This window comes from Vigna unguiculata, chromosome 10 (assembly GCF_004118075.2).
Source record: "Vigna unguiculata cultivar IT97K-499-35 chromosome 10, ASM411807v1, whole genome shotgun sequence".
NCBI classification, from domain to species: Eukaryota; Viridiplantae; Streptophyta; class Magnoliopsida; order Fabales; family Fabaceae; genus Vigna; species Vigna unguiculata.
The window spans coordinates 12841684-12863326 of record NC_040288.1 but is presented as its reverse complement, the minus strand read 5'-3'; the positions used below and the strand labels follow the sequence as shown (position 1 = coordinate 12863326).

Below are 21643 nucleotides of genomic sequence, written 5' to 3'. Positions count from 1 at the left end.
GAAACTAAAAACAAATATAGGGACCATATTGAGTCACTTTAACATGTGGCACAACTGTGAAGTGACATGTGTCAAAAATAAAAAAAATTAAAAAAAAATTAAAAAAATTAAAAAACCAGAAACTGACACGTGACGTTGACTTTAACACTGTTTGGTCAAAGTTAATGGTGAGGACCAAATTGAGTCATTTTTAAGAAAATGAGGACCAAATTGAGACAACGAAAAACTTGAAGACCATAATGAGATTTCATGACAAATAGAGGGACCAAAAGAGTAATTTAATCTTAAAATAATGAAGTAGTAAATCCAAGTGATACGATAATAATTTTAGTTTTCAATATAATAAATAAAATTGATATCACAATATAGTGCAATTAATTGATTTTACGAAATAATTATAATAGCATGTGACATGTGCGCTATGATGCACTGATACTTCAATTTGGATCATGTATTCGTGTCCGACATGTATCCGTGTCCGATGCTTTAGAATATTTTATCAATAATTATCAATTAAGTATCTCATTTACAAAGTCGTAGTAAACTATAAGAAAATATTTGAATAATGACAAATTTTAGTGACAAAAAATAATTAGTCACTATAATGATCAATTTATGTGCCAATTTATAAACTAAACATTATTGGCAACTAAAATAGTTCAAAGAATTATAATTGATCTTTAAATTGATAACTAAAACAGTTTTTATTATAAATTAGTTTCTAAATTTGTCACTAACATTTGCTACCAAGATTTTGACTACTAAAATAATTTGTCTCTAATTAGAAAATTGGTCTCTAACATATTTTTTGTTACTAAAATTGGTCATTATTTACAAGTTTTCTTGTAGTTGTATTTTTATGATGACAATAATTTATATTTTTTATGTTGAATACTTTAGTACATGTGATTTTAATTTGGATTCACACAATAACAATCATATATTTATTATGTTTTTAAGAATTATTATACATTTTTCAATATTTATATATCACATATCTATCATGTATCATATCTTATTATTTTTGTAACGCCCCATTTAATTATTAAACTTAATTAAATGAAAACGTTACACAGAATAATATAAAGAGCGAAGATTCGAAGTGTGACTACACTTCACATAATTATCCAAAAGTTCCTCCAAGGAATCCAAGACATACCAGGATGCCAAAACCGAACAGCAAAACAAAACTTGACAGAAGTTAATAATGTACTAAAAGATAAAGCAGTACATGGGCCTTAGCCCTAAGAGAAGGCCCAATGACAGAAGAATCCAGCCTAAGTGGGCTACGCAGCGGAACCATCACCTCCCTGTTGACTACGAGTGTTTCTCACATCTGCTCACACCAATAAATTGATGACCATCACAAAAGGGAAAAATCACACATTCAGGACATACAACAAACAACAGAAGGGTAAGCTAGAGCCAAAAATAGTTTTATCATGCAATTAGATATACTTTCACAGTCAATTATACATATATCATCCAAGCATATTATGACCTTCCAAACAATAAACTAAGACTCAACACGACTCATCCGGATACGTATAATTTAGTCGGATTCAGCGGATGCTTACACTTGTGGTGGATATCTATGCTCACCCCCGAGCTAAGTGTTACAAGTGTTATAATGTTTCAATCCCCCCACAAGGTTAGCCCTTAATGAGTTTCAGGCCTCCTGCTACTCTCACCACAAGAGTCAGTCCGCTCTATGTGAGACTAACTGACTCCTTAGAGCGTCAAGATGCAACCTTACCTTGAATCCTTACCAAATTATATAGATGGGGCACCACCATGGACTCCCACTAACAAGGGCCATGGAATTACGTCCCGACCACTGAAGCACGACCATGAGGTCTCACCTAGAGGCCCATGGATTTACGCACTGACCACAAACCAATCATACTCAATCAATCGAGTAATATTTATCATGCACACAACCTCATGCCAGCCTTTTCAACCCGTCGTCATTCATATCCAAATGTTGAATCCATACCAACTCATCCTTCCCAAACCATGAATATAGAATTGTATTTCATATCAATACCATGCCACTTTGATACCAACCATCTCATTTGAATCACATGCCAAGATCATACCAAACCCATCATTCATAACCCATGAACCACATCACTCATGCATAATCAATCAGAACATGCTTTAATACAATAATCCAACCATACACGTGACATTCATCCAATAACACAGAAGAAATCAGAACAAGGACGCATCGTCGCCCAACTCTCGCTCAGGCTGAAGGTACTCGCTCAAGCGAGAGGTTTCTCTCGCTCAGGCGGGCTCCCCTTGCTTAGGCGAGAACTCGAGGAATGGAAATAGTGGCTTCCTGCGAGATCTCGCTTAGGCAAGCCCTCCTCGCCTAAGCGAGACTGCATCTCACTCAAAATGCGGACTCGTCGCTTAAGCGACCTCTCGAGCAAAAATCCTGGGCGAATCTCTGTTAGTCTCGCATAGGCGAGACGAGCTCACTTGGGCGAGATTATCAGTCTTTGCCACTGTTCGCACCTGCGTCAGCCATACGTACATACCAAACAACACAACAAGCATCCCATGCATTCACAATAGTACACAATCTCAAGAATCGTGAAACAAAAACAAAACAACCCACAATCGCATTTAAACAAGGAGGTTCTAACTTCCCTTACCTAGAAATAGCTAGAAAATGTCTCGACTTTAACTAGCGGAGCACGACAGCTCTAAGAATGGACTTGCGAACTGAATAAGATAGCGAAACAGATTTAGAAAAAATGAGTTTACTACGAAACCCTACTGTAAATACGAAAATGTGCCTAGAGGGGAAAAGCATGAGCTGGAGCATAACTTACGCGTAGCAGGAAAATGAGATTGAGCTTGCTTGACCAAGGTAGTACAAAACCCTAGCAGAGGAGCGGCAACAGCTCTAGGAAGGAATAAGGGGAATTGTTTTCTTAAAAGTGAATGGAATAAGAGTGTTAAGGCAGATTAAGGTCTTGGTTCCTTTTGGGCCAACCCTAGGCCCAACTGGTTTTGGGCAACCCTTTTAAAAATTAGGGCAGAATAAAAGGAGGGTTTTACAATTTTTAAAAGACTTAAATATACATTTGGTCCCTATTTTTATTATTTTTGTTCCATTTGGTTTTCATTTTCGTTTTACATTCAATTAGGTCTTCGTTTTCGTCAAATTTTGGTCAATTTGGTTGTTTTTGTTTTTATTTTTTTAATTTAGTTTTTAATTTTTTAATTTTAAAAAAGTGTCCACATGTCAAGTCATAATTGTGCCACGTGTCAATGTTAGTGTCACGTGTCAGCTTGTGGTTGTGTTATTTTTTTTGGTTCAATTTAGTGCCTATATTCGTTATTATTGTTTAATTTAGTCCCTATATTCGTTATTTGTTAATTTTCGTCCCAATTTTGGCTAAAATAAATTAATTTTAAAATATTATTAGAATATAATTATAAATTTTTTCTTCTAATATTTATATTCTAAAATAGTGATACTTTTAAAATTGATATTTAAAAATATTAGAAATATTTTATAAAACTAAATTAATATTTGTAAAATTAAAAATTAAATATAAAACATTTTAGATTTTAACATCTAAAATGAAACAAAAATATTAAATATTTTAGATTTAAATGTGAATTTTACAAAATGTTAATATATATTTTTAAAACATTTAATAATTATATTTTAATAATATTTTAAATAATTATATTCTATTTAACAATTGAATCTAAGAACTATATTCAATTAATTATTAAATATAATAATTTTTGATTAAATTTCAAAAATAATTATAATAATTTCAATTTTAAAACTAAATATATAATATTTATAAAAAATTAAGTTTGGTCTCAATTTGAAAGGAATAAAATTGTTCAATTTTTTTTAAAAAAACTAGGACTAAATTGAATAAAAATAAAGAATAAAGACTGAATTGAACAAAAATAATGAATATCAGGACTAAATTGAACAAAAAGAAATAATACAACCACAAACTGACACGTGACACCGACATTTACACGTGACACAATTGTAACTTGACACGTGAACAATTTTTTTAAAATTAAAAAAAAACATGAGTTGACACGTGTCATGTACTATTGAAAAACATTAAATATTTAAACACGATTAGTAAAAATGACCAAATTGACCAGAATTTGACGAAAATGAGGATCCAATTGAATACAAAACGAAAATGACGACCAAATCGAACAAACACAACGAAAATAAGGACAAAATTTTATTTAAGCCTTTTCAAATTAAACGTATCGATGTATCATATCCTACATCATAGTCCGTGCGTATATGCACATTTTTTTTTATTTCAAATATTTTCAGAATAATAATATAATTTTTATTATATTTATTTAATCATTAAAAGTACTAATAATAATATTAATATAAATTATAAATTATAAAAATTTTAAAAGATTAAAAATGTATTTAGAAAAAATATTTAGCATAATAACGTTTTTTATAATTAAAAAAACACTTATAATAATAACATCACTATGAATAATAATAATAATAATAATAAAAAATAATAATATACCAATAATAACAAATGATAATAATAATAATGTTTATGGTATAAATATTAATATCAATGTTAATACTAAGGCGACTATTGTTAAGGATACTAATCTTTAATTATATATAAATATATACATTAGCAACAAAATAAATGAAAATGACAGGTAATTGAAATATGATCTTGTAGTAAACAAGAATAAAATGTGTGTTTAATTATTATAATAATAATAGCATTATAATAATATCCCGTAGTGATAATAATGATAATAATAATAATAATACAACAACTATATATATATATATATATATATATATATATATACATATTTTGTGTCCTCTTTTGTTTTTACAATTTTATCCTCTTAATTTTATTTGTTAAATTTAAATAATTATTCATAATAAAAAATTATTTGTTAATTTTATCATTTTATTAATTTTAGTAACTATTTTTTTATTTCAAATAATTACATAGATATAGAGATAAAATAAACAACAAAACAAATAAAAAGTGCAAGTATTTGAGATATGATCCCGTAGTGAATAAAAGTAAAATGTGTGTATAACTATAATAATAATAATAATAATAATAATAATAATAATAATAATAATAATAATAATAATAATAATAATAATACAACTATATATATAAAGAGATAATAAACATCTTTGGTGTCATTTTTTTCAATTTTATCCTCTTAATTATTATATTTTAAATTTAAATAATTATTTATAATAAAAAATTAATTTTTAGGTTTTATTATTTTGCTAATTATAGTAACTATTTTTTTTGCATTGAAATAATTGTTCAAATGTAAAAATAAATGAAGAATAAAACAAATAAAAAAGACAAATAATTGAAAAAATATTTTTACATAATAAGTAAAAGTAAAATGTGTACCTAACTATAATAATAATAAAAATAATAAAAATAATAACAACTATTATAAAATTATAGTTATTAATAATAATAATAATAATAATAATAATATTAATATTAATAGTAATACAATTATAATAATAATCGTAATATAATAATAGAAATAATTATAGTTAATAATAATGAGAATAATACTTTTAATTAATAGTAATAATGATCATTAATTATAGTTGATAATAGTAACCATAATAATTATTATTATAATTATAGTTAGAATTGATAATAATAATAATAATAATAATAATATAATAATAATAATAATAATAATAATAATTAAAATTGATAATAATAATAATATAAAACAAAAATAACTATAGTATATGATAATAATAATAATAACAATTATATTTATAATAATAATAAATAATAATGGATGATAAAAATAATATAAACAATAATATTAATTATGGTGATTAATAATATATTATTTTTGAAATGTCAACTTTTAAAATTATGTATGATAGTATTTATATTAATCTTTAAAAATATATAAAGAGATGCCTTTTTTTATTCACGTTTCGTTATTTCAGTTATACCCTTAATTATTTTTAAAATTAACTATTTTATAAATAGTTTATTTTTAACCGTTGTTCTACAAACTTTTTTGTCTTTAACATTTTAAAAAAAAAAATTTGCGTACATATTTTATTTTTCTAATTTTACATTTAAGAACTATTTTAAAAATTAATTATATATTCTTAATTGATCTTAACTCAAATTTTTATAAAAATTAAAAAATATAAACACACATACGCAATAACATCTGTATTTTTGCTAATAATATAATAATTATAGTTCTTAATTATAATTCTTAATAATGATAATAATAATAATAATTGTTAATAATAATAATAGTAATAATATTAGTAATAATAATAGTTATAACAATTTTTTTTACTTCCTTTCTCTTATCAATAATATATAGTAATAAAATTAATATATTACATATTAATCTTACTAATAATAGTCTTAACTTTATTACAAATAACCGTCTTAACTTTATTACAAGTAATGTTAATAATACTAATGATAATAATAATTATTATTATTGTTATAATAATACTAATATTGGTTATAGTGTTACTACTATTACTACAAATAATATTTATAATAATATTAATAATAGTTACAAATAATAATACTTATAAAAATATCTATAACAATATATAATAAGGATATCTTCATTTGTGTACACATTTTGTTATTCCAGTTTTACACTTAATTATCTTAAAAATTAATTCTTTTATAAATAGCTTATTTTTAATCATTATTCTAAAAATAAAATTTGTCTTTAACTGTTATTTTAAAAACTTTTTTGCGTACATATCTTATTTTTCTAATTTTACATTTAACATCTATTTTAAAAATTAATTATATATTCTTAATTGATCTTAACTCAAATTTTTATGAAAGCTAATAGATTAACTTGTGCCTACGCACATATTATATATATATATATATATATATATATATATATATATATATATATATATATATATATATATATATATTAAGTTAATAAAGTAGTGAAAATATTATGTAATGAAATATCATGAAAATTAGGTTATATTGTTGTAAATGTTGTTATTAAAGTAATGAAGTGGTAAATCTAAGTGAGGCAATAATAATTTTATTTTTAAATATAATAAATAAAATTTATATAACAATATAGTGCAGTTAATTAATTTTATGAAATAATTATAACAGCCTATAACCCGTGTATGTACGCACTTTTTTTATTTCAAATCTTTTTAGAATAATAATATATTTTTTATTATATTTATTTAACCAATAAAAATATTAATACAAATTAAAAAATTTAAAAGATTTAAAGTCTATTTAACAAAATTATTTAGTATAACAATGTTTTTTATAATTAAAAACAACTTATAATAATAAAACCACCATGAATAGTAATAATAATAATGATACCAATAATAAATAACTGTTATGAATTAATGATTGTCCATTGATTTGATACATATTATATGATTGATACTCATATGATTCATTACTCTTTTTGTAAATAATTGTATTAACTACGTTGATTTGTTGTTTCCTATATGGATACATGTTATATCTATAAATAGAACTCTTCCTATCAATAATAATAGACAAATGAGTTGCTCCCTATTCTCTATTCTCTATTGTTTCTTCTTTATTATCTATTATTTTCTCTATGTTATTCACTTTATTTCATAACACGTTATCAGCACGATGCTCCAACCAATTGAGAACTAGTGGAAGCTTTTTTCTCTTTAACGATAGTGTTCTGCGTGTCTCAGTCCAAGCTCTTTCTAAATCCTTTCTCAATTTATAATTTTACCTTATATTCTTCCTCTTGTGATAAGAATTGGTTGACTTTATCAAATTTCATCTCCGTTTTTATTTTTTTATTTTTATTATGACGGTGATTATTATTATTATTATTAATATTATTATTTTATGTGCTAGTTCTAAACACGCAAAACGTTGCAAAATTTGGATTTGTGACCCTTGATATTACAAGGAAGAATTCCTTATATTGGATTTTAAATGTTGAAATACATTTAGATGCAATGGATATTGAGATATCATTAAATAAAGAAATAAAGCATCTAAGCAACTAATTTGCTCATGTAACCAAAATATGGTGAAAAGAGATTTCACAAATATTATGAATTTATCACATGCCTATATATGGTTGGTGGGACAAAACAATAAAGCTTTTGATGAAAAATCATGAAATCCGCCTAATATGCTTCATTCCCAAAAGTGAATGCAGCAATAAATATTATGAATTTATTTCACGCCTTTGTATGGCTGAACAAAGCAATGAGCTTTTGATAGAAAATCATGAAACCTGTCCAAATTGGTTATGCTCCATTCCCAGAAGTGAATGCAACAACATTTGATTTATATTTTCATGATCGTGATTGTGATATTGACTACGGACATGGTTATAAAGAAAATTTCAAAGACACATTTTGTCACCAGAAGTGGCACAATAATTTGAAAAAGGAAAAAGGAAAATGTGAAAATATTGACAAAAAGATGAAAGTATATATTATCATTACGGTGGTAAAGGCCATTTGAGTTGTACTTATTGTACACCAAAGCATCTTACAAATAATGAGAAGAACATAGAAACACACTTTGCTTATGAAGATGGTGATTCTGATTATGGCCATATGGATGTTACTCATCTCGATATTATTATCAAATGGAAGCATTAATCACCTCATTGATTATGAGTGTTAAAAAAAATCTCATATTGATATTTACGTTTATATGAAAAACAAATGTTTGCACTAGTACCAAAAGATATGTGTCTTATTGATAGTGCAACAACTTATACAATTCTCAAGAGTAATAATTTTTTCTCTTGTTTGATAATGCGAGACATCAATGTTAATATTATTTATATTACTACAAATATATTTGAAGACTCTAGAAGAGCTATTATACTTCTACCAAGAAGTTGAATAGAAACTTATTAAGTTTCATTAATATTTGTCTAAATGGATATTATATTGAGACAAACAATGAAAAAGATATGAAATATCTTTATATCTCTATGATTGAGTTGAAAAAGAAAGTGTATTGGAGAAATTATCAACATTCTCTTATAGTTTGTACTACAAGTTTATTAGTACAATTAAAATGCATGTCATGGTAAACCAAAAATTTACAAATCAAAATGATTGTCTTGTTTGACATGATCAATTATTATGATGCAAAAATAAAAAAAGGGTTGAAAAACTCATGTGGACACGTTTGAAGCGTGGTAAACCTATTAGTTTCAAAGATAAAAACTCTTGAATGAGAAAGAGAGCTAAAATGCAAGATGACCTAATCGAAAAGGTGGAAATACCAAAAGATTCATTTGACATAATTAATGATTCGCTTCCAGAAGAACCTCAGGTACCTGAAATTATTGAAGATGAGATCTCAATAAGTTATGTCATGAATCATACAATATGGAACCAAAATGAAGTTAACATTGACGAAACTTTTACTTATAACATAGCGATGAATGTTATGAATGACAATGAGGATCAATAAGCAATGATCATTGAAGATTGTCGGCAAAGAAAATATTGCCCAAAATGAAAATATGCAAAGAAGCATAATTTATTTGCTTTCTAAACGAAAGGTTTTTGGACGTATAGTTCGCATACCTGAAGTTGTAAAACCCGTTGGGTACATATGGATTTTTGCGCAAAAATCAAATTAAGAATGATGAAATTGTTAGATACTGTCACAACCGGAATCGCGACGGTAAGGCGAACCAAAAAAGAAAACGAGTTTAAAAAGAGATTGGAGTCGCCATCATAGTTATTTTGGAACACTATGGAAAACCATAAAATAAAGAAAGTCTGCGAAAAACCAAATTTTGGATCCGGGAGTTGGTTACGCGTAGGGAAGGTGTTAGCACCCTTAGCGCCTGCCCAAGGGCGGTACCTTTAATTAAAAATGCAAAGTTGATATGGTTTTCAAAATGTTAATTTTCCCCTAAAAGAAATAAGACAAAAATACTAAAAGAAACAAAATATTTTTTTAATTTTTTGTGCCCGACAAGGATTGACCTTGGTCCTACGTATTCTCATTAAAGATGAGAAATCAAGGTTACGTAGTTCTTTAAAAAGATGTCTTGTTTAAAAAGGTTGATTTTTTTATATTTTGAAATTTTATATATTTTTGGTGTTTTTTGAATTGTTTGAAAACATGTGTCAAACGATGCGAGCGATCGGAGAGACACTAAAGAGAAAGAAAAACTATTTTTTGTATTTTTAAGAATGAGTGTCACACGGTGCGGGTGACCGGACAGACACAATAAAGCAAAAAGAACATTTTTCATTTTTTATATTTTTTTCTATTTTTTTTGCAATTTTTGATAATTTTCAAATATTTTGTTTTTTCATAAATAAAAAGAAAAGAAAATAAATAAAATAAATAATAAATAAATAAATAAATAAAATAAGTAAATAAAAAAAGAAACAATTTAATTAAAGGATGAAAGTAGAAAACAAAATATGAGAGTACATGAGTAATTAGTGAGAGGTACATAAAGTAAATGAGGTGTGTTTATTAAGGGTGGTGGTAGTAAATTATAGAACAACCCCACAATAGGAGTAAAATAAAGTGAGTGTGGGAGTTAGTAAACTTAGGGGTGCAGAGAGTATATGGGACAGGCCCAACTGAAATACAAAGAAGGGGTGTAGGGATAAGAAGTAGGGGGTGCACGAAGAAAAGAAAATGAGGAGACATAACATAGCATATGGGGGTGGATGAGGTAAAAAGGGGGTACGCGCGGTAACAGGGTTCAAGACCTGCAACCCCTTTTTATTTTTCAGAAAACCCTAACAGAAGCCAAAGCTTCTTCCCCTCACCATGGCATCTCTTCTTCTCGACACCACCAACACAACCCCAGGCCTAGACGCGCGTCCGTCTTTTAGCCGCCACCAACGACCTCCGCCGGAGGCTTCACCGGCCACACCGTCACCCTTCACTCCCCTCTCACGCGAAATAGTCCTATGGCCAACCAAGAACCAGCTGCCACGCGATCTCCGTCAGCCAAAGTCGTCGCCGGCCACGTCGTTCACCACTGGAGTCGTCACCGTCGACGCCGGAAGCCAACCCTTCTCTCCTTCTCTCTCGCGAGATCGACGCCCGCGCTCGGAGCCGCTGGGGTGCGTCTACTCCTCACTCAGATGCCAAGAACTACCATACCCGTGGCCGCTGCATCGCGTCACCGCCGCCGGAGACATCACCAGCGTCATCCTGTTCTTGGGGCGTCGTCGTCGAGAACCCTGGAGTGCTCGACCTTTGCTTTCTCTTCGCATATCGTCTCGAACAGCCTCTGTGCGACACCCAAGGTCGTTGCCGTTACACGTCTTCCGTTTAAAGCTCCGAATCGCCGACGGCGAGGGTTTCTACTCCTTTGCTCATCTCTCCGATATGATTGGATATGGATGATTGGGGTATATGAGGCTTAAGTGTTTGGCACTGGAATTTGGGTCTCTGTTCTTGTGGTTGGGTGTGAAAATGACAATGGAGGAATTTGTTGTTTATGTGTATTTGTGCAGGCGGAATGCGTAGGCGAAGGTGATGATGCCCGTTGGTGATCGTGTGGGATGGGCTGTTTTGGGTGAGTGGAGTGGAGAAAAACCGAGAACAAAAATGGCAGCTACGTGTGGGTGTGTTCCATAAAACATAACTGTTTATGGTGTTTTGTGTGTTTGGATTCTGGTTTGGCAGTATGATGATGGTGAGGGTCGAAGGGTTCAGTCGAGGGTGATAACGGAGGATTCAAACAATGATAATGTAGTAATGTATGCAGATTCAATGAACCAAATAAATGACACGCAAAATTCAATATACACAACTACATTTTATTCATTCTCAAGCACAACACAACAGCATCAGTTTCATCTCAAACACTCAAGCATCAGTTTCATCTCAAACACTCAATAATTCGGATGGAAAACTTACCTCTTGCAGTCCCTATTGTCAAACGAAAGTTCCCTGATCAAATGGCTCCCCTCTGTTGTTCTTACGCTTTGTAATGCAATCTATTCCAACCCCTACAGCATATGAATCTCCCCTTTTTATTATGTAACTATTTGCACCTTCCAATCTCGAAATTTGGGATAAGGCTGAGAGCAGATGTTGCTTCCTGCTCCTTCAGCCATCATGACCATGCCACAGGTCATTCCCAATACAAAACCATGATAGCGTAGCAGGCATGGGTCTGATAACAAAGAGACTTTACGTTACCTCTTTCTTTCCCTTTTTCCTTTTCTTTTTTTTTACTTTTTTTTTTGTTTTTTTTGTTTTTTCCCTTTTTTATTAAACTAGAATGAGAGACGTAAAACAAAAATGGAGCTGTAATAATAGAAAGGAAAATAAAATAATAAGCCCAAATAAATAAATAAATAAATAAAACAAAATTAAATTAAAATTAAAAATAATAATAATAATAAAATAAACATAGATATTTTTTTTCTCGAACTAAAACATATTGTTTTTCCTTTTTTTTATTAATTATTTATTTATTTATTCTTCTCAATTGAACTTTAATTAATTAATATTTTTTGTTTATTATTTTTATCATTGTTACCCGGATGAAATTGGGTGTTGATAGCTGTCCCTCTTTACTTAGATTTTACTTGATAATATGAAATTTTAACTTTCATAGGTTATCAAAGTAAAAGATGAGTAAAGATAAAAACACTAATTTCGTTTGGGTTTCAAAGGAAAAGAGAAAAAAACAAATCAAGCATATACAATGACCAATTCAAAGATAAGGGTCGTGATCCAAAGAAGAAAACAAACTCGACCATTCTGAAGGAGAGGATCCTATTGTGACAAAGAAATCAATGACCATTCCATTGGAGGGGCCTTGACGCGAAGAAGGAAAATCAATGACCATTCCATCGGAGAGGGCCTTGATGTAAAGAAAGAAAATCAATGACCATTCCATCGGAAAGAGCCTTGATGTAAAGAAAGAAAATTAATGACCATTCCATTGGAGAGGGCCTTGATGTAAGCATTAGAAATCAATGACCATTCCATCGGAGAGGGCCTTGATGTAAAGAAAGAAAATCAATGACCATTCCATTGGAGAGGGCCTTGATGTAAGCATTAGAAATCAATGACCATTCCATCAGAGAGGGTCTATATATGAAAGGAGAACCCGAAGTTTGATTTTGATGTGTCAGTAAACACTGCTTGAATGCTTAGCCGGCAAGATTCAATCTGTAGGCAAATGATGTAATGCAGTGAGGATGCATAAATGCATGGATAAAATTTATAGGCGGCTTTATTTTTTTCCTTTTTACTTATTATTTTTTTTCCACGACACCCTCCAAAAATGAGTCTGCTCTTAGTGAATGTACCCGTGATGCCTCGTTGGTATCCACATACTTTTATTCCTTCTTTTTGTTTATTATTCTCTTTACGAACTCAGCGTGACATTCATTGCTTTAAATTTATGGAGAGAACTAAATGGTGTTTATTGAATGAAAAACAAAGCAGAATACAACAAAATTTGGAGACAATGTCAATATCCCCTAGTAGCACTTCCTATCAAGGAATCATCATGTATAAAATTTTTTGACCGCATCAGAATTGACTGATAACGGTAACTCCTCTCCATCATCCTTGTGAGAATTAGTGCCCCACCAGAAAATACTTTCTTCACCACATACGGGCCTTCATAATTTGGAGTCCACGTGCCCCTATGATCCTTTTGTATAGGTAAGATCTTTTTCAAGACTAGCTCGCCTTCATGGAACTCTCTAGGGCGCACCCTCTTGTCGAACGCCTTTTTCATCCTTCTTTGGTATAACTGTCCATGACACACTAATGCTAGCCTTTTTTCCTCAATGAGATTAAGCTGGTCAAATCGGGCCTGAACCCATTCTGCATCTTCCAATTGGGTCTCCATTAACACTCGTAGGGATGGGATTTCTACTTCGAAGGGTAGTACTACCTCCATTCCGTACACTAGAGAAAAAGGTGTTGCCCCAGTTGATGTACGTACCGAGGTGCGATACCCATGCAAAGCAAAGGGAAGCATCTCATGCCAGTCTTTATACGTGACCACCATTTTCTGTACAATTTTCTTGATATTCTTATTAGCATCCTCGACTGCCCCATTCATCTTTGGACGATAAGAGGAAGAATTATGATGCTGAATTTTAAATCCTTCACACAATTCGGCCATCATTTGATTGTTCAGATTGGTGGCATTATCAGTGATTATCTTGCTAGGCAACCCGTACCTACAAATTAACTCTCTTTTTATGAATTTAGTCACAACTTTCCTAGTCACACTAGCATAGGAAGCAGCTTCCACCCATTTAGTGAAATAATCAATTGCAACTAGAATGAAGCGATGTCCGTTTGAGGCTTTTGGCTCTATAGCTCCGATGACATATATCCCCCACATTGAAAACAGCCATGGGGCAGACATTAAGTTTAAAGTAGTGGGTGCCGTATTGATATTATCTGCATACTTCTGACATTTCTCGCACTTTCTCACGTGTGTGCAACAATCATTCTCCATAGTCAACCAAAAGTAACTAGCCCTCAAGATCTTTCTAGTCATCGAGTGTCCATTCATGTGTGTGCCAAAAGTTCCTTCATGAACTTCCTCCAATATTGACTCAGCCTCTTTTGCATCCATGCATCGAAGGAGAACCATATCATGATTTCTCTTGTACAACACATCCCCACTCAGGATAAAATTTGCAGCCAACCTTCTCAGTGTCCTTTTATCATTCTCAGGTGCTTCTTCAGGGTATTCTCTGGTTTTTATATAGCGTTTAATATCAAAATACCACGGGTTACCGTCTAACTCTTCTTTGATGAAATGGCAATATGCTGGCCCTTCATGGCTCTTCATTTGGATCATCTGCATTACCCCATCTTGATTAATCTTGAACATCGATGATAAAGTAGCTAAGGCATCTGCCAATTGGTTATCCTCTCGCGAATATGGTGGAATTCAATGAAATCAAAATACTCCACCAATTCCATGATATAAGTTTTGTAGGGAATCAACTTTGATCCCTAGTTTCCCATTCTCCCCTTAGTTGATGGATAACCAACACTGAATCTCCATATACATTCAAAAATTTGCCTTTGACTCAATTGCGGCTTGGATGCCCATAGCGCATGCTTCATATTCAGCGATATTGTTTGTGCAATTAAAACACAACCTTGCTGTCATCGGAATGTATTGGTTTTCTGGAGATATTAGTATTGTCCCTATACCATGTCCCATGACGTTAGAAGCCCCGTCGAATAATAACGTCCATTTCTTTATGTTCTCATCTTCTTGGTCATCTTTGAACAAGGCCATGATGTCCTCATAGGAAATTCGGGTTGCATCGACTGGTAATCGTTAACGGGTTGTTGGGCCAGATATTCAGCCAAAGCACTACCCTTGATGGATTCTGAGTGACATACACAATGTCGTATTATGACAATAGCATTTGCCACCGGGCTATCCTTCCAGTGAGAGCGGGCTTTTCAAAAATATATTTGATAGGGTCAGTCTTGGATATCAACCAGGTAGAATGACTCAACATGTATTGTCTTAGACGATGGGCAGCCCATGCCAATGCGCAACAAGTTCGCTCTAAAAACGAGTATCGCTGTTCACATTTCGTGAACTTCTTGCTCAGGTAGTATATGGCATGCTCTCTTTTTCCAGTTTCGTCATGTTGACCCAACACACAACCCATTGACTCATCGAGTACCGTCAAATACATAATGAGTGGCTTCCCCGGTTCGGGTGGGCGTAACACAAGAGGATCTTGTAGATATTGTTTAATTTTATAAAAAGCAGCCTAACAGTCTTCATCCACTCAACAACCTGGTTTTTATGCAATAGCTTGAATATTGGTTCACACGTGGCGGTCAACTGGGAGATGAACCTACAATGTAGTTCAGTCTGCCCAAGAAACCCCGCACCTCTTTTCTGTACTGGGAGCAGGCATTTCGATTATCGCACATCTTGTCGGGATCGACTTCTATCCCCTTTTGACTGACAACAAAACCCAACAACTTTCCGATTTCACACCGAATGTGCATTTAGCCGGGTTTAGTTTAAGTTTAAATTTCCTCAATCTCTCAAACAATTTCCTTAGGTTGAGGATGTGTTCTTCTTCTGACTCAGACTTGGCGATCATGTCATCTACATAAACCTCGATTTCTTTGTGCATCATATCATGAAAAATGCCACCATGGCCCTTTGATAGGTTGCCCCAGCATTCTTAAGCCCGAAAGACATCACCTTATAGCAAAATGTTCCCCACAATGTGATAAACGTAGTCTTTTCCATATCTTCCGGTGCCATCTTAATCTGATTATATCCTGAGAAGCCATCCATAAACGAAAATAGTGAGAACTTGGCTGTATTATCCACTAATGTATCGATGTGCGGTAATGGGAAGTTGTCTTTTGGACTCGCACGGTTCAAATCTCGATAGTCAACGCACATCTGAACCTTCCCATCTTCTTGGGCACTGGTACAACATTTGCCACCCATTGAGGGTATTTTGCCACATCTAAAAATCCAGCATCAAATTGCTTTTGCACTTCTTCTTTAATCTTTAATGACATTTCTGGTTTCATCCTTCTTAGCTTTTGTCTGACTGGAGGACATTCCGTTTGAGTGGAAGCTTATGTTGTACTATATCAGTATCTAAACCAGGCATATCATTGTACGACCAAGCGAACACATCCTAAACTCCTTTAGCAACGCACACAATTCTTCTTTCACTTCTTTCTTCATACTCGTGCCAATTTTCACTTCTTTCTTTTCATCCCCCTCGCTCAGGTCAAGCACTTCAACATCTTCCTATGGGGTTTTATTCCCTAGATTCTTGTTCCACTAATCTCATTAGTTCGGGGAGGGTTCCGAATCACCTTCATAATCATCTTCCATGTTATTGACAGGGTGCTCGAAATTAGGGATATCGACATTGTTATTTTCAAAACATTCATTATCATATCTGCATTATTTGAGTTTATAAAAAAAGATAAATAAACAAACAACAGTGAAAAATGCAAACAAAGATAACAAAGGTAGCAAACACAAATTGATTATCACGCTGAGCATAAAGGAAAAGGTGTCATCCCGTTAAGTCATGAATCCTAAAGCTCTGGGTAAAGCAATAGGATAAATTAAAAATATTACATTTTAACCAAATTAAACATCACGGGTAGATCCAAAGTCTCCCAATTGTTGAGTAGTGCATTTGGAGCACAAGGCTGCACAAAATCGAGCTTTCAGGTTCATCTTCATCTCTACAGCTGCTATTGACTAGTGTTGATCCATCCCGTGCTGCGGAAGCTATCTTTGATGTCGCAGATGCGAATCTTTCCTAACCCCAGTTCTTTTCCTTGGATTCGAGCCACACCACGCTCTCTCCTTTCTTCCGCCAGCCTCCTCTTATCCTCTCTAGTAGGCTTGTATCCAAGGCCGTATTTATTCTTTTTCTCGGTGACTTCTAAAGGATACATCAATCTTGCTCGTACTTGCCTAGCCCCTTTCCGTACTCATATCCCTCTTTCAACATGACCTTGGCCGTCATAAGGGAAGTACGCGACAAGTGTGGGTTCATTGGAAAGGGCTCCACATAGGCATTACCCACAATTTCCAAAGATTGGAAGGCTGTCTCGAGGGCTTCCTCTGCTGCTTCAATATAGCGAGAAGATGAAGGCCCACTTACTAAAATATCTTCCTCCCCTGAAACAATCACTAATTTGTCACCCATGACATATTTTAACTTTTGGTGCAAGGTTGAAGGTACCACGCCCGCTGAGTGAATCCAAGGACGACCCAACAAGCAGTTGTATGCTGGAAGGATGTCCATCACTTGGAAAGTTATTTGAAAGACACATGGCCCTATTTGGATTGGCAATTCTACCTCTCCCATTACTTCTCTTTTACTCCCATCGAAAGCTCTCACTATCATTGCGCTTGGTTTCATGTGAATACCTTCACACGGTAGCTTTCCCAATGTTGTTTTCGGCATTACATTCAGGGAAGATCCATTGTCGATCAATACACATGCTATGACATGATCCAAGCATTTTACAGAGACATGGAGGGCCTTGTTGTGTCCCCTCCCTTCAGTAGGTATCTCCTCATCGGTAAACGTGAGGTAATTGTTAGCAGTGATATTGTTAACAATTCTCTTAAAACTGTCCAGAGAAATATTTTGCTCCACATGCGCTCCATTGAGTATCTTCATTAACAACTTTCTATGAGAGGTTGAATGCATGAGTAGTTCTAAAAGTGAGATTCGAGCAGGCAGGCGATTCAACTGTTCGACCACTTTATACTCGCTTTGTTGTATGAACTTCAAGAACTCGCAAGCCTCCTCATCAGATACTTCTTTCCCATCGTCTTTTCTTAGACCTCGTCGGTTTGGATGGTCTTCCCTTTCAAGAGTTCCTTAGCCTTTTTGGTATTCACTGATTCACTATTGCCAACTCCATCTTTCACCAAGTTTGGAGGCGTAAAGATTCGACCACTCCTCGTAATTCCACCGATGCCTGATATATTTTTCACCGCTGACTCACCACTGATAGGTTGACCACCTACCCTTGTTCCTCACCCAACATATATGCACCATATTTCCATGGGACAACTTTCTCACTTTTGTAGGGAAATGGGGAGGGTGCTTGGATAATAATAGATTGCCTTTCTTGAATTGTCGGGGTAGAGGTGGATCTAGTGAAATGAATCACCAATGGCTCTGGCAAAGTCACACCTGGTTCCGCACCATCTTGTGCAAATACTTCTTCCTCCATGTCCCGTGACATACTTGCACAAAGTTTTGTCTATAAGATTTTGTAGAACATCCTCGAACTCGGTGCATTCATCGATAGAATGTTTAGCACTCGGATGGAATCCACACTTTTCACTCAGGTTATATTCCCCTTTTAACAAACCCAATTTTAATAGTGTCTCAAAAACAAACCGCTTGGAGCTTCGAATTTCATTCACATCCCTCACCAGTCGGTGTTTCTTAACCTCAATGGCATTTGTCGAAGGGTTCCCAAGACCAGAAAGGGGATTAGCCTCAACACTAGGTTTGTCTTCATGGAACTTTATCCATCCTGAGTTGATTAAAGCTTCCACCTTGTGTTTAAGGGACACACAATTCTCAATAGAGTGACCAACTCCCCCTCCGTGATAATCACATTTGGCATTTGGATCATAATTCTTGGGGAACAGAGGTTGCACAGGCTTCATCGGACAAATGGCCACCAAACGCTTTTGGAGGAGATGAGGCAACAATTCCGTATATGACATAGGAATAGGAGTGAAATGAACGAAGTTCCTCTCTTGATTCCTCCTTAGATTAGCGTTTTGTCCCGCGTTTTGTTGAAATTCGAGTTAGGTTCGATTTTCCAAGCATTATTTGGAGCATGTTGTGGTTGATAAAGATTCGACGGTTGATAAAACCCTTGCTGCTGAGGTCGTGTTTGATGAATAGACACTGCATTGGCCACATAAGGAGGTTGGTTCAAGTGTGGTCGATAATTATGTGTAGGAGCCCGACTTTCCACATAGGCATCACTGAGGCCGCCTGTACTTCCGCTTCTTTCTTCTTTTCCGGGAATAAAATTGGGTTTTTAGGAGTTGTAGCCGCGAATGGGCCATATGCAATCTTTCCACTTTTTAACCCGATTTCTATTCTTTCCCCTATGATAATAATATCAGCGAAATTGGAAGACACATTCCCCAGCACATGCTCATAAAATGGTGATTACAGCGTTTACAAACGTCGCCACCATCTCCTTATCAAGTAGAGGTGGCTCAACCTGAGCAGCCAATTCTCTCCACCGTTGTGCATATTCCTTGAAGGACTCAGTATCCTTCTTGGCCATGTTTTGCAATTGCAATCTATCTGGCGCACTATCTGTGTTGTATTTATACTGTTTCACAAAGGCGTCGGCCAAATCCATCCAGAATGATTCGAGATGGCTCCAAGTGTGTATACCAATTCAATGCTACCCCACCAGACTATCTTGGAAACAATGTATTAGCAATTTTTCATCATAGGCATAAGCAGCCATCTTTTCTACCGTACATTGTCAGATGGCTTTTAGGGCATGTGGTGCCGTGATACTTTTCAAATTCTGGGACCTTAAACTTGTGTGGTATCATCACACCAGGAACCAGGCTTAATCTCGCCACATCACCGAACCCATAGCTTCCACCACCCTCAATGGCACGAATCCTTTCCTCAAGAATTTCAAGCTTACTTTTAGCCCCATCAACAACAGTGGATATTGCTTGGACTGTAGCGTGTGGTGCAGCTTTAGTCGCAGCATCTGCATCGATGAATGTTTTCGGAGGCTGGGGCGCCACAGTCATCCTCGGTCCTGTGAATGTGACTGTCTCATTCATCTCCGCTCCTGTCACGGGTGTCGAAGCTAACATCGGCCCTTGAGTACCGTTCGATAGCGTGTTGTTAGCTGCAGGAAAAGAGAAAGAAGTTTGTTCTGCATCTGAATATTCTCCAACTGGAGGAGTGTATCCCGGAGGCAGACCGTACATTGGGAACGGAACTGACGCGCCTAGAGGCATACCATAAGAATGAGCATTCTCCTCGACCCTAGCGGATGAGGCCTCCCCTGAAGCCTTCAGTGACTTCAAAGCCTCTAGGATTTGGCCCACTTGATCCTTCAGCTCGTTAATGTCAGCCTTCACAGCTTCATGGGCTTCTTCCCAATCTTCCATGCTTCTGTGGTTAGCTCGTGTGCGATAAGGGTGTCGTGGAAATTTTGCCATCGTATTTGATTTTGCTCTATTATTTCGTTAAATGAAATGAATTATGAAGAATGAAAAGAAAGAAAATGAATGCAAACATTTATTCTAGTAAGAAATTTTAAAGTGTGAAGCCTTAAGGTAAATATATCATAGAAATTAACACGAAACTGATACAACCCAACCATTAACAAGTCTTCTACATTCATTAAACGAGAAAAGAAATAAAACCTATTCCTAACCCTGACTATCATGCTCTTCATCTCCCTCATCAACTTCTTGCAATGATTAAAGAAGGCTTCAATCTCCTTGGCAGATTGAAGATCGGTAGTGCAGTCTCTGCTTCAGCTAATAATCATGGGATTTCTTCAATTGCTCCATTCGCCAAGGCAGCCAACTGTGAGAAACATCTCTTCCAATGTTCTATAGTCATTTCCTACTCGCTGTGTACTCATTCATCCGACTGATCACCTCTCGATGTTCCTTTTCCAATTCAGCTCTATGCCAACGCTCCTCGTCCATCTTCACCTCATAGGTCGATACCACCTTCTCATTTGTCGTTCAACCTCACTGATTCTCATTTGGGCATTGTGCAACCGTCTCAGTGCTTCGTTTTCTCTCTCTTAAATTCCTCACACAACTGATCCTTTGGCTTAGATGCTGCTGCTGCATCTCTCTCTCTGTCCCTTGACTTTAATGCGGTGCTTGCTGCGGCCAAATCTGTTTCACTTGAAAGCATGATCTCGTTCTTCTCTTTGTTGCCTAAGAATCCCTTCATACGCCTTTGTCATTTCCTCATTATCACGCCTCAGATCCACATACTCATGTCGGAGACTTTGAAGCTCGTTAATTAATTTGGCATTTTTTAGTTTCATCTTCTCGATCTCTCTTT

General features: G+C 34.1%; 1 protein-coding gene across 1 annotated transcript; it reads right to left on the bottom strand.

The window, feature by feature from the left end:
* Window positions 1-20037: 20037 nt before the first annotated feature.
* On the bottom strand, window positions 20038-20775 carry LOC114165259. The gene has a single exon (XM_028049916.1). The coding sequence runs from the start codon at window positions 20773-20775 to the stop codon at window positions 20038-20040; it is 738 nt and encodes a 245-aa protein (XP_027905717.1).
* Window positions 20776-21643: the final 868 nt, after the last annotated feature.

Bases quoted from the DNA above. Each gene is read 5' to 3' on its own strand.
- LOC114165259 (XM_028049916.1), bottom strand. From the start codon at position 20,775: ATGGCAAAATTTCCACGACACCCTTATCGCACACGAGCTAACCACAGA.